This window comes from Sceloporus occidentalis, unplaced genomic scaffold, assembly GCF_023333645.1.
Source record: "Sceloporus occidentalis isolate IW3139 unplaced genomic scaffold, rSceOcc1.0.p SCAF_6, whole genome shotgun sequence".
NCBI classification, from domain to species: domain Eukaryota; kingdom Metazoa; phylum Chordata; class Lepidosauria; order Squamata; family Phrynosomatidae; genus Sceloporus; species Sceloporus occidentalis.
The window spans coordinates 31,508,633-31,522,500 of NW_028316986.1; the positions used below are offsets into that span (position 1 = coordinate 31,508,633).

The window sequence follows — 13,868 nt, forward strand, 5'->3', positions numbered from 1 at the left end:
GTTCCACTGTCAAACAGCCCTTACTGTCAGGAAGTTCCTCTTAATGTTGAGGTTGAATCTCTTTTCCTGCAGCTTGCATCCATTGTTCCAGGTCCTGTTTTCTGGAGCAGCAGAAAACAAGCTTGCTCACTCCTCAATATGACATCCCTTCAAATATTTAAACAAGGCTATCATATCACCTCTTAACCTTCTCTTCTCCAGGCTAAACATCCCCAGCTCCCTAAGTTGTTCCTCATATGACATGGTTTCCAGACCCTTCACCATTTTAGTCACCCTCCTTTGGACACGTTCCAGTTTCTCAACATCCTTTTTTAACTGTGGTGCCCAGAACTGGACACAATATTCCTGTCACCAAATACTGGAACTACCAGCCTGGATCACAAAATGGGGATGTGGCTGATACACCAAAAAAACAGAATTCTTTAATTACACTAAAGCCAGGTATGAGAGTATCAAGAGCATCACGTCAGCCAACTTCCTCTTCCATCTCTATGAGAGAGCTATTACACACTTAAGAAATACACTCCACCTATACCTAGAGCACCTGAAGAACCTCTGCTCCTAGATGTTTCCCATGCACATAATATAATCCACTTACATACCTAGAGTGTGTAGAGCCCACAGGACTAAAACATGGAAGACCAACTACCTATTGTAACCCCATCATCTGGTATACAGTATCAATTATTTGCTGTGAATATGTCTGGGGAACAAGTATTTATCTTTCAGATTAAATGGGTCCCCCTTAGACCACTAGAACTGATTTCTGTATCCAAAATATTCCATACCTCATGCTTCACATGTGCAAATGAGAAAGAATTGCACTCAGAAATATTAAGGATATAGTGGACCCCTGGTATCCGCTGAGGTTTGGTTCCAGGTCACCCCATGGATACCAAAATCCATGGATGCTGAAGTCCCATCAAATACAATGACATAGTAAAATGGTGATCCTTATATAAAATGGCAGTTGAATCCATGGATAAAGAATCCGTGGATACAGAGGGCCTACTGGAAATCACTGTTTAAAAATTACACATACACACCAAAACAGATTTATAAGATAATCAAATCCTATATCTATTCTATTCAATTACAAACAGTACCAAAATAACAAGCTAGAACTGCAAACTCAAAATAAAATTCAACATTTTTCTTATATACTTACACTAGCATTGGCAAAAATGGAATTTGAGTTGGCTGCAGAGTATCCTGCATTAGTCAAGTCTTCATTATTCTGTTACAGAACAGAGAAAATAACATTAATTAACAGTAGTACAGCTATTAAAATTAGATCTACATTTAATACATCAGAATATGACTTACAGATTTACTGCCTGCTCCATGGAGGAAATAATTCAGTGCCTGTGTATCTCTTTAAAAAACACAAAAAAGGAAGATGAGAGATATACAACTCTAAAATGCTTGCAATTGTTTTCATATTCTACACAAAAAAAACTGACACAAATGTCTAAAGTCCCTTTAAATTATACAATCTGAAAAATGAGACTGTGGTCCCCAAATACCTAATCTGGAACACTCAACCAGAAGCAGAAACCTGAGTTATTTTCAACAAGCAACAGCATAAATTGAATTAACTATATTATAATATTATTTAACTATCAATTATTCCATTAAAACTTTTAAAAAGAGCTCTCATCCTGTTATTATCATGGTTATTTATGTCTGCTCCAGGAATAATTGTGGGCAGGAGCAGCTTCTAGAGAGCCACATCTAGTGGTTTCAGTGTTAGACTTGGACTCTTGAGAGTCCAGGGTATAAATCCCCACTTGGCCACGGAAACCTGCCTTCGGCAAGTCCCACCCTATCAGCCTCAGACAACAGCAATAGCCTCCTTTCAACAAATCTTGCCAAGAAAATCCCATAATGCATTTACTGTATAGTTGAAAATCAAAAACAATTTGAAAGCACATAACAACAACAGCAACAACTAGCTCTAGATTTTTATATTTTATTTTATTTGCACTGTTCGCCAGAGACCTCTAGGGGATAGACCTCATTTCAAGAATTAAGGAAGATTAGAAGGCACTTGCCATTATATATTTAATTTTAAAAAGGTTATTTCTGACTAATGATCACATAGCATCTGGAGGTTTTCTGTCTTCTCAAAAGAGATTTTTGGAGACATCTAAACTAGTGTTTTCAGCATAGCTCTTCTGTGTCTTTCTCTGTTGCCATGCCATTTCATAACCTCCATAGAGGCTGTATGTAGCCCGCTTGCTTAGTTGTTTGTTTGTTTACATTTGTCATATATTGACAATATATGACCATATAACACCAATATTGACCATATAACACCATTATTGAAGTCACTCCACTGTCTGCCTATTAGTTTCCAGGCACAGTACAAGGTGTTGGTTATCACCTTTAAAGCCCTACATGGCTTGGGCCCAACCTATCTAAGGGATCGCCTGCTTCCATACAATCCGCCCCGTATACTCAGGTCCTCTGGGAGGAATTTACTACAGCCCTTAAAGACCAGATTGACGGCGACCTCCCAGAGGACATTTTCTGCAGCCGCTCCCAACTTATGGAATGGCCTGCCAGACGAGATCCGTCAAATTACCAATCTAGAGAGCTTCAAAAAAGCCATTAAGATGGATCTCTTTCGGCAGGAATTCCTTCCCGGAATAAAATACTCGGCCACGAATAAGACTTCCCATCTATCTAACTCTGCCCATGGTTATTATTTGGATTATTTGGATTTTAGCATGTTAGTTTTAATTTTATACTGTTTAATCTTGTTTTAAGGGGGGGTACTATGTACAGTATATGTGGATGTATTTGAGCTTGCTGTACGCCGCTTTGATTGCCTGGCAAAAAGTGGGATAGAAATAAAAATTTATTATTTTTTTATTATGTATTATTGCCCAATTGGCAATAGCCTCATGGCAAATTACAGATAATAACAGCTGAGAAACGGTATGGACTATTGTTATGTCTAATAATTAACACTTTCATAATCTGGAACCCATTTCTCACCACGGAGAGATACTATTGAGAAGCTGAGATGGAGGTGACTCTAACACTTTTCTAGAGGCTAAGATGGTGAGTATCAAGATGATGGAGGCAAAGCTTTCTCAAGTGTCCATCTCTGAAACTTATTTCCAAAGGAAATCAGGCGGACTCCATCACTTCCAACTTCCAGAGTGCAGCTAGGACTGTATCATTTCACACAGCCTTCCTTTCTTAAAATTAAGTGTAGTTGCTCTGGCTGCTTTATCTATTTGGTCTTTTTCAACTATTTAAAGAAATTGTTCTTAAAATGTTCATTTATATTTAATGTTCTAAATATTTTAAGTTGTTGTACATAGGCTTAGAGATGAAAAATAAATGCTCCAAATAAATTAATTAAGTCTTCTTTGACACCAGAAAATATTTTTCTGGGATGTAACTTTTCATTTGCCATGATTGATTTTATGACTAAGATCAGCAGCCATGATGCTAATACACTTCATCTCACTAAGAACATCAAACATCTTTTGCCTTTTGTGAAACTTTCCTATTTGTTGTTACTGTATGCCTACAAATTATTCCTGACTATTAGTTTATTTATATGCCACCTTCCTCCCAGGATGTGACCCAAGGCAACTACCATAACAAATTAAAAATATTTACAAAAAGTTTTTAAACCAGTTTATAATCACTATATTAAAACACTATAAAACTGATTAAAAATCATACAATGTCAAAACATATGAAACATATTATACTAATAACCTTCCCTGCTTAAAGATTATACACACACACACAATACAGACACAGACACACATAAAAATATACATTAATACTTTGTCAGTTCCAATTCTAGCCATGAGGTTTTCCTCAACACCACATTATTGCGTGCCACCCTTTTACTGGAAAAATGAAATCAGCTAATAGTTCAAAAACATGTGTAGGGACGTATGATTCTTATCCCTCAGCTAGGACATGGATACTTAAGGCCAACCTTAACTGCCTTCAGAACTTGCTCTACAACCTCAGACTCTAATGAATAAAAGTTCCCATGAATATATTCTTGTTTTATTAATTTAAAACTTGGCAGTGGGTCATGGAAATTCTGGTAATTTTTTTTAAAGGAGCAGCTTTGTTTTAAGACATATCACAGAACCTTTTCAATTATGATGACAATTCTATGGAATGGTCTTCCAGTAGGATTCTCTCTGCCTGACCATCTCATTGTTTACCTTTCTGTATTGGGACAAAAGTCTTTTATTCATCAAGGCAGTTCACTAAATGAATTTCTATTATTATATTTGGAGCAATACACACACACACACATTCAACAAGACCCAGGATAACTGTTTCTCAATGCCCTCCCCCAAAGAAAAAGGTGTCTACCTGGACCTCCTGGGTCCTTGGGGTTCTTTGGAGGTCTGGGAGCCACTTGCCCCCATCTTTCTCTAGCTACTAATTAGGTATTATTAAAAGCAGGGAATCACTGCATAACACCTCCATCTGCAGTGATTACTACTACTACTAATATTATTTTTTCCCAGATGCTGCGCATGACCAACAGAACCCATTATCTTTCAGACAATATTCATTATTATGCCTTTGATTATGATAACATATAGTTGGGATGGTATACTGAATGCTGGGACAGGCAATTTATATTGAAAAGGTGGGTTATGGAAATTAATGTACTGCTAACTAAATACATATTATAATTTCATCTTATTTATAGGAGAGTCACAACATAACATATATCATAATATAAATCCTAAACATAGTAACGCAACATAAACTAGCAACCCAATAGTTTAATGGAATTTACTCCTAAGTGGTATGCATCAGCCTTATATTTTTTACCAATCACAAACTGAATACACATTTGTGCTTAGCAGAGTTTTACCATTTTTCATCATTTCTTCCTTCCTTCCACTGCTCTCTGCTCCCTAAAACAAGCTTTGGAATGCTGGGAATCACTCTCAAACAGTAAGGAAGGTAATATCAGATGTTGGGGGCAGAAGGTTAAAATGGCAAAAATCAACATACACACACACACACACACACACACACACACATGCCTTTTATCTAGCAGGGTGTTTCCACTGGATATGTTTCCACTGAGAATAGTGGGACCTCTTATGTTCCCGGGGGGGGGGGGGATTCAGATCCAAGTCTATCCATCTAGCGAGCAGCCCTTTGGCAAAGTGGTTTTGCATACTTTCTTTTTTACAAATTTCTAACAGCTAAATCAAAAAAAAAACCACTTACCCAATAAGATCAAAGAGACAGGACTCATCATCATCATCATCCATGACAACTAAAGGAAAAGGAAAGCACTCATATTGTACCATAAAACAGATTTCATATTTCCTTCCAAAAATAGGCAGTAAGACAGATTGCTTTGTATTATTTATCATGTTAAATTTCTGTATAATAAACATGGGACATGTTTATTTACCATTAGTAAATTTACTATGAACTATGAAAGCTGGAATTCTTAACTCGGCAGCAAATAAGGGTTTTTTTTATTCACTTGGCCTTCTGAGAAAATATGCTTAGGATCATGCTTACATAATAAAGACAGCAATATGTTTTCACAATAATATGTGTATCCTTATCACAACAATCTTTATGGCACTCCATGATAGTCAAGTGTTATTATCCCACTAGTGATGGGAATCTGTGGCTTGCTGAAAACCACCTACTGATGATTGAGGTGGCCCTTGAACAATTTTGAGTTCACACTTTAAATATGTATGTTGTTTACCAGCACTTACTCTTTATGATTGTGGTATTTCTTACTTAATAAATTATATAATTTAATAGATTGAGATGATTCAGAGGAGCAAAGAAGTGCTCCCTGAAGTCTTCAATGCTTGCTTTGTCCTAAAGATTAAATATATGGGTGAAATTTTAGTACAATTTTCAGTACAGAAAACACTGCATTAGATTAGATGAAAATGAGTTAATATAGGCTGAGTCTCCCTTATCCAAAATGTTCGAGACCCAAAGTGTTTTGGATTTTTTTCATTTAAAAAAATTTTTTGCATATATATAATGAGTTATCTGGGAGATGGGACCCAAGTCTAAACATTAAATTCATTTATGTTTCATATACACCTTATACACATAGCCCAAAAGGTATACTCCATATTTTAAATAATTTTGTGCATGAGACAAAATTTGTGTACACTGAATCATCAGGAAGCAAAGGTGTCACTGTCTCAGCCCCCTCCCCATGAAAAAAAGTTTTGGATTTTGGAGTATCTGACAGTTCACAGTTCTGGATAAGGAAGACTCAACTTGTAAACCCCTGCACTAACTCTCAAACAATAGCATATTTCATAATAGGACACACACTGTTGTATACCACTTGGCTATGGGCACTGTATATAATTATATTTTGCATGTAGGTATGCATACATAGTGCATTAATCCTGCAAATGACATATGAGACTACTGGTATGTGCAGTGAAAATAATGTAGTGTAATGGATTGAGATTCATCTAAATGACCCTTCTAGAGTCCTTTATTATCACTTACTATTCCTCTGACTGCAAAGAGAGCAGAATCCCTTCCAACTATATAACTTTTCATTCCAAGGATTCACCATGAAGAGCTATCATTCTACAAAGCTAGCTGCCACACCCCAAATATCCTATCAATTACTGCTGGTAAAATTATGTTGATATACTTCAGCAGAAACTGGAATGACCCAAAAATGCAAAAGTGATGGGAGAAATTATATTCCCCACCCCCCTCCTCTAAGGATAAGAGATAACCAAAAGCACACTAAGTAGAAAGCAGGAAGACACTGTACTGGAAGCGGGACAAAATGGACTCTTGGTCTGCAGGAAATCCTTATGGACAGTGGTTTATTCTAGCTGGGGAACAATGCTCTGGTAGAGTTAGCATTGTAGATCCTTATTGTATCGCTAGCACACTATGTGTGTAAATGAACCTTATACATATTGCTGAAAAACTGCAAGCCTCCATTGACCAGCTTCTAATGAAACTAAGTGAATGGAACCACTAAAATGTCTTACCAAAAAGAGGTTGGATGCAATATGTGACAACATTATGGTGAGCATAGTGATTTGTGAGTGTGAAAATTCAGTAGCACAACTGAAACATGAGAGTCTGTCCACCAATACACTGAATTATACTCAATCCTGCTGCCTAATCTTTCACTATACTAGTATACTCCATACAGTGGCACAATAAACCTAGTGTCCCATCTCTGGATTGTATTGTAACTTGAAAAGAGTGATATGAGGAGACACCTGGAGTAAACTGGGCCAACCTTTCTCCTCATGTTATCAGTGCCCTCAATACTAAGATATTTCCATCAGATGTGCTACCACTGAAAAATGGATACAGAGTACTCTGTGGTGTTTTTGTCCATGTACAAGCCCCTTGTGCCCTTTACACCTGAGCAGAGAATCTTGGCACTCCCTCAATTTGCCCAATATTTGAACACCTTGGTTTTTTAAAATGAAATTCTATTCCAATTCATGACTTTGGACTGTGTGATATATCCCAGTTATACACAACATTGTACATATACAGAAATAGAGAGGCATGTGTTGTCAGTTTCACAAATGAAGACAAACTACCATTTGTTTCTGCTTTTATCTAATGGCCAAATCCAAGTCTGACATTGTAGATGGACACCTGAGTCAGATACCTGTAAATCTAATTGTGGCAGAAGGAATTTTACTGGTTCAGGTTTTTTTGTTCTCTTCTGTCAATAATAATAATAATAATAATAATAATAATTTGTTTTATTTATATACCGCTGTTCCAAAGATCATAGCGGTGAACAGCAAGTAAGCTAATTTGCCCCCAACAGTCTGGGTACTCATTTTAGCGACCTCGGAAGGATGCAAGCCTGAGTCGAGCTTGGGCCCTTTTGCTGGTCTTGAACTCGCAACCTTGTGGTTTTCAGTGAGTGGCTGCAGTACAGGCACTTAACCACTGCGCCACCAGGGCTCCATATAGTATGTTTATCTGGTTAGTTAGTTCAGAATGGCTTATGGAACAATTTTTTATTGTTTCTTGGGTCTGGATTACTAAACTTTACAAGTCAGAATTCCTGGAAAATTTCCAGATGAGTCTTTTATTTTGTTACTCGACAGCCTCATTCATAGGATGTTACAGGAAATCCAATGACAACTTTGTTCGCTTTAAAAAAAAGCTTCCAGGGGGAGTAATACATCTGTTGCAGCAAGAACACAGTCGTCTGGAATCATAAAGATTTACAAAGGTATAAAGAGCACGAACTTTATGAAGTGGGCTATAATCCACAAGAGCTCAGGCAAAAAATGAATATGTTGGTTTTTAAGGTGTCACAACACACTTCATAGTTTTCCATTTGTAGCCCTTGATTTCTTTCTACTTTTGTCGACATTTTTCTTAGCTCAGAAAATCCATCAAGGAGAGACAGAAAACTGTTCAGTGTCTTTTGAGTGGGTGCTCTCTATTTGGAAGTACTCCCAAACCTGGATTAGCTCAGAACCAGGGATTTCCCTGTGTTACCTTTTTCTCACCATTGATAGAAAATGCTACACCTGGTAGGGTTTTTTCCCCCTCAAGTACTTCTCTTTAAGGTACAAAAAGTTTTTAAACCTTACATATGTCAGTATACCTCCTTGACACTACGGTCAGTTCTCCAGCTCCCAAAAATCTTCTTTTTTCTGATTCTGTGTGTGTGTTTTTATCAATATTCCACCACAAAAAATATTAATAGATGCTTTCTCGTAATACTTTTACTTGTTTAAGATTTTTGTGGTAGATTGATCTTAGAGGCGCAGGTGTGCCAGAAAAAAATGTGCCAACACCACGTTCCTACTCATAGGCTTAGAGAGCCTCCAGTTCCTACATCTTATAGTGACACTTTGTTTCATAAGGGCTCTTATGATGTTAACTTTAACAGGTTGAGTCTCCCTTATCTGCTATTCCGAAATATTCCAAAAACTTTTTAAATAGGTGACTGAGATAGTGACACCTTTCTTTTCTAATGGTTCAGTGTACACAAACTTTGTTTCATGTACAATATTTAAAACATGGTATAAAATTACCTTCAAGCTATATGTATAAGAAACATAAATGAATTTTCTTTAGACTTGGGTCCCATATGCAAGATATCCAAGATATCTCTTTTTGTTCACATATGCCAATGATTCCCAAACGTTGACCCTCCAGATGTTTTGAACTTTAGCTCCCAGAAATCCTGGCTCTTTGCCAAGCTGGCTGGGGCTTCTGGGAGCTGAAATCTCAAACATCTGGAGGACCAATGGTCTATGCAAATAAAAGTACAGTGGGTCCTTACTATCCACTAGAGTTTGGTTCCAAGAGCAACTGTGAATACCAAAATCCGTCAACAGTATTAAGAAATCCAAAACACCTGTGGTCCCACGCATTTTGGGTATGGGAGACTCAACCTGTATTGGAATTTCACATACGTAGTTTTTCTCAGTAGTTTTTTAGGGGGGAACCTACACTGAGATTTTGTTGCCAGTTTTGTTATCATTCAGCCTTGAAAGGAAAGTGAAACCTGGGACAGGAGGGGAGCCATGGTGACCCTATTTTGATATAAAATGTGCTCCATGTATGTAGGTTGATTCTCTTTTATTAGAAGAGTTGGTTGCACCTTTGCCTCATTCTTTCTTGAAATCCATTCTCCTCACATACTTGTTATTGTCTGCAACATTCAACATGGTTTCCATATTTTGCTACCCAGCACTTGTTTCCTTCCCACCTGAATTCCCATCAGTATGAAACTTCTGGTGTTCCTAGCTCCTGTATAAGGTTTTTCAATGCACACCACTTAAGGGTTTCTTATAATGCCTTCTTTAGCCTTCTTCTTTCTCTTTTCTGGTCATATGTTCACATAATGTATACCTATTCATAGTTATTGTTTGATTTTAAACAGCAAATGAAAATGAAGTTTGTACACTTTCCTCTAGATCAGTTTCAAATAAGATAATATTTGATGTCATTTATAATCTATTTGCAAAATTATATAAAAAGTCAATGCAAGATGTGATAAACGTAAAAGTAGTCAGTACCTATTAATGCTGAAAAAATAAGCATTATGGTACACTTTCAGCCAAATCTCACTTCCCATAGTTATGGATGAATCCATGCAACAGTCTTATTTCTTATGGCTGGATTGTGACCCGAGTTAAAGGTGCACATCACTACAGTGTCAGTGAGGCTCCTCATCCTGCTTGGACCATGGGTCAGCAGCACTATTTTCCTTGTCTTCCTGAATGCAAACACACAGGCAATGAAATGTCAGCACACAAGGCCATTATGGGGATTTAAAATCTGTACTGACCTCCCAGATCCCACCTGATTCCCCAGACAAAAAACGCTTTTCCCAATCAAGAAACAAATATTGATATATATTCCTTACACGTCAAGAGGGCAGGTTGGATAACCTTACTGATCTGGTTAGGTCTCTCATTCCCTGGGCTGCTCTGATGCAACATGTATGTCTACACTGAAAACTCATAATCCAAGAAAAGAGAGCTTTATTCATGCCTCTGAAGAATTTTTCTCCATATTACTCAGTGGTCATGTAGCAATAGCATTTACATTTCTATACTGCTTGATAGTGAACTCAGCACTCTCAGCGGCTTACAATCTGTAAGCCAATTGGCCCCCAACAAAACGGGTACTCATTTTACCAACCTACAAAAGGATGGAAGGCTGAGTCAACCCTGGATCGCGGAGATCAAACTCACAACATTGTGGCTGTAATACTGACATTTAACCAGTGCGCCAGCAGGGAATGATCATTGCCTTCATATACTAAACATACAATGTAACTCCTTGTAATTTGACAATTGCTTGCATATTGAGAGAAACTCAGAACTATCTAAATGGCCAGTTGCAAGACACTCCCCCCCCCACTCCGCTTCAAGTTACATAACCTCAAAATGCTACTCAGTACTGCTGTTTTTGACCTTCCATATCCCTTAGAACAGTGTTTCTAAACTGTCTGATGTGACAGACCAGCAATCTTTGCCCCAGGATGCCAGGGACTGGTACCATATTTGTGCCATATTATGATTGTATTTACTTTGTTTCATGGAAACCTGCTGTAGAGTGGCCAACTGCTCAGAGGTGTATTACTCTGTAGAACACCATTTGGAGTAGCATTTCCTCAGAAAACATCAGTGGTGGCTGACATGATAGCTCACTCAGTTTAAGTGAGTGAATGGGTGAGAGAGATGTCATGTATTTTCCTAGCTCAGTGCTGATTCCGTTTCCCAACCTGCATGGGAGCCAAGTAAAAATATGGAACATATGGCAATTATTTGCAAGGTTATATAAAATGCATCTCAATGTGCCGGCAGTTGTCTCTCAATTCTGGGAAATTCATTTTCAGACTCAAAACAGAAAAGAAATGGTATGCGCATGGTATATATCAATTAAGTCTATGTGCAAAAGCATGGGTTGGATCATGCGTGATGTGACTATGTTCAAACCCAGACAATATAATCACAGTCCTATATGGTGAACCTTATCTGAAAGGCCATGGCAAAAGAGGAAGTAGAAGATTTTCTGTCACATTTATATTCCAAAGAGTGGTTATTTTTATACTACTAATGGACTACTCAAAATGGTAATGCAGAAAATGAATGATAGAAATGTAGGAAAATAAATTAGCCCAATTCAGATTATGCCAAATCTTAAACATATGAGTTTTTCTTCAGCAGGGAATGTGGAAGAGTAAACCAAATCAAACGGCTCTTGTCTGTTTAGGTTTTTTGTAGTAATTTAAATGTACGGTTTATTAAAGCTATGATCTGAGTAATTCTGAAATTAGAATCCCTAGCTAAATCAACCTTTTCAAATCTTAAAATATTTTGGGTTCTCTGCATTTCCACTGGTTTTCCCATTATGTAGTACTCCAACAAAGCTATGCCTTTTTTTAAAGGCAAACTGTTTTCCTTCTATATTGGAACAATATCAATATGGCTAAAAGTTATGGAACTGACTGTACATACTATCTATAATTAGATTAAGAATACTTTCACTGAAAACTTGAACAAGGAGGCTGCAATCCCAGAGATCAAGAACGCCTTTTAGAAAGCAAAATTAAGTACAAAGGCATCTTTGTGATTAAACTGGCAAAGAGCTGCCAAAATATTTTGCCAATGAATCTTTCAGAATGGCCCTCCTATTACATCCCACCTAGACTCTTATAAAGCACATAGTGATCCCATCTTTCCAAGTCTGTTGTCTTATGTGCCACCAGTGAATGGAAGGATGACTAATAACTCTGATCAAAGGCATGGTCTTATTTTCTATTTCCAGATGTCTCTATTTATGTCAGAGGATCCTGCATAGAACTAATCGTGAGAAGCAGGTCCTTGTGGATATTCTAACTGAAAAGGAAGATTTTCAAGATGGGAAGAGCTGTTTTGAAAGTGGAACAGACTGCTTTGGCCGGTGGTGGACTCACCTTTCCTGGAGTTGTTTAAACAGGAGTGGGATGGCCAGGTGGGTCCCTTTACTAGCAGGGGTTGAATTAGATGGCCTCTCTGCAAATCTATAGCCTACGGTGGAAAATTCGCCCTTGAAAATTATTTTAATTTTTATGGAGTAAGATCCACCCCTGAGAATAAACGCATTTGTAAGTACTGTATGTTGTTTCAGTCTTTGGGGAAAATGAGGGTATTATGTGAAACTAGGCTTATCTAAACTAAATTTACCTACAAAAAATGCTTCCTCACAAATTCTGTCTAGTAAAGATGCCAGTTGGAAAACTACACAGTACAGACCTCCGCTGAAACCATTTGGAGGTTTGCTTCTCACAGCAAGCTGAATGAAGCCAGCCATTTTATTTGATCCACTGCACAGTGCATTGCTTTACGTTTAGGACTGCCTATATGCATAAAAAACACCCTAAAAGGTACCAGATCCCCTCTTATTTCATAGAAGGGTCAGCTGTGGTTAGTACTTGGATGGGAGACTGCCCCACAAAAAAAAAACTAGTTGCTGTAGGATGTGTTTCAGAGAAAGTAACTGCCAAAACCACCTGAGTACTCCTTGCCTAAGAAAACCCTATGAAATTCATGGGGTCACCATAAGTCATTTCACCCTCTGTGAATGTGTACTGAAAGTAAGTGGTCACCATAAGTCAACAGGTGACTTGAAGGCATACACACACACAAATACACACACACACACTCTACCTGAATGCACAATGCAACAAACAATTCCTTGAAGGAAAACTGAGAATAATAGCCTTCTTTAACTAAAACCTTGCAGCCTTGGGCCTAGAATACTATATTCCCCCCCCCCCCCCCAGTAGTGTTTTGGTGTGCCAAGAAAGCTCCTTCCCAGTTGCCCCGATGGGATGGTTGTTACAAAAGAGGCCCAGTTAATATGAACTGCCCCATAAAAAATATACATGAGGATATAAGCTCCAGACACTGTGACACTAAGTATTGTGTTATAAAGCATCTTTTCAGATTTATTTTCTCAATTCCTTGTTTAAAACCTATCCTATTGTGGCTGTTCAAAATTCAAGGCATTCTTAACAAGTGCCACCATTTCTCAACCTGGGAGACATCTTGAAGTGAAAAAATATGGTTGAGTTTCAGGAAACTAACTTATGCTTACCCTCTTTTTAAAGTGAAGCCAGAAGAATATACACTTCAGGGCAGACATTTTTACTTCTTAACGTTTATTTAAAGCAGTAATACTTCACTGGAACAATGTAATGGGACTGGTAAAGATGTCCACTAACTCCTCACAGTTTTAACCTCAACATTCACATAGGCCTGTTACAGACTGCCAAAATAAAGCTGCTTCGGGTCTCTTTGGAGGTATGCTATTTAAATGATGCATGCAACCTAAGAATCTGGAAGCTGCAC

At 37.7% G+C, this 13,868-nt stretch overlaps 1 protein-coding gene across 7 annotated transcripts in view; it reads right to left on the reverse strand.

Moving 5' to 3' along the window:
- BICRAL (BICRA like chromatin remodeling complex associated protein) overlaps positions 1-13,868 on the reverse strand; it is a 41,007-nt gene that overhangs the window by 18,618 nt on the left and 8,521 nt on the right. For 4 of the 7 annotated variants that reach the window (XM_089529208.1, XM_089529205.1, XM_089529206.1 and 1 more), the window contains exons 2-4: positions 5,242-5,290; positions 1,327-1,375; positions 1,169-1,237 (exon numbers count right to left, since the gene is read on the reverse strand). In XM_089529208.1, the coding sequence (XP_089385334.1) occupies positions 1,169-1,237; positions 1,327-1,375; positions 5,242-5,285 (162 nt within the window). In that variant the 5' untranslated portion in view covers positions 5,286-5,290. Of the gene's footprint in view, positions 1-1,168; positions 1,238-1,326; positions 1,376-5,241; positions 5,291-10,043; positions 10,244-11,062; positions 13,288-13,868 lie in introns of those variants that run through there. The other 3 variants (XM_089529204.1, XM_089529202.1, XM_089529201.1) reach the window with 3 other exon arrangements.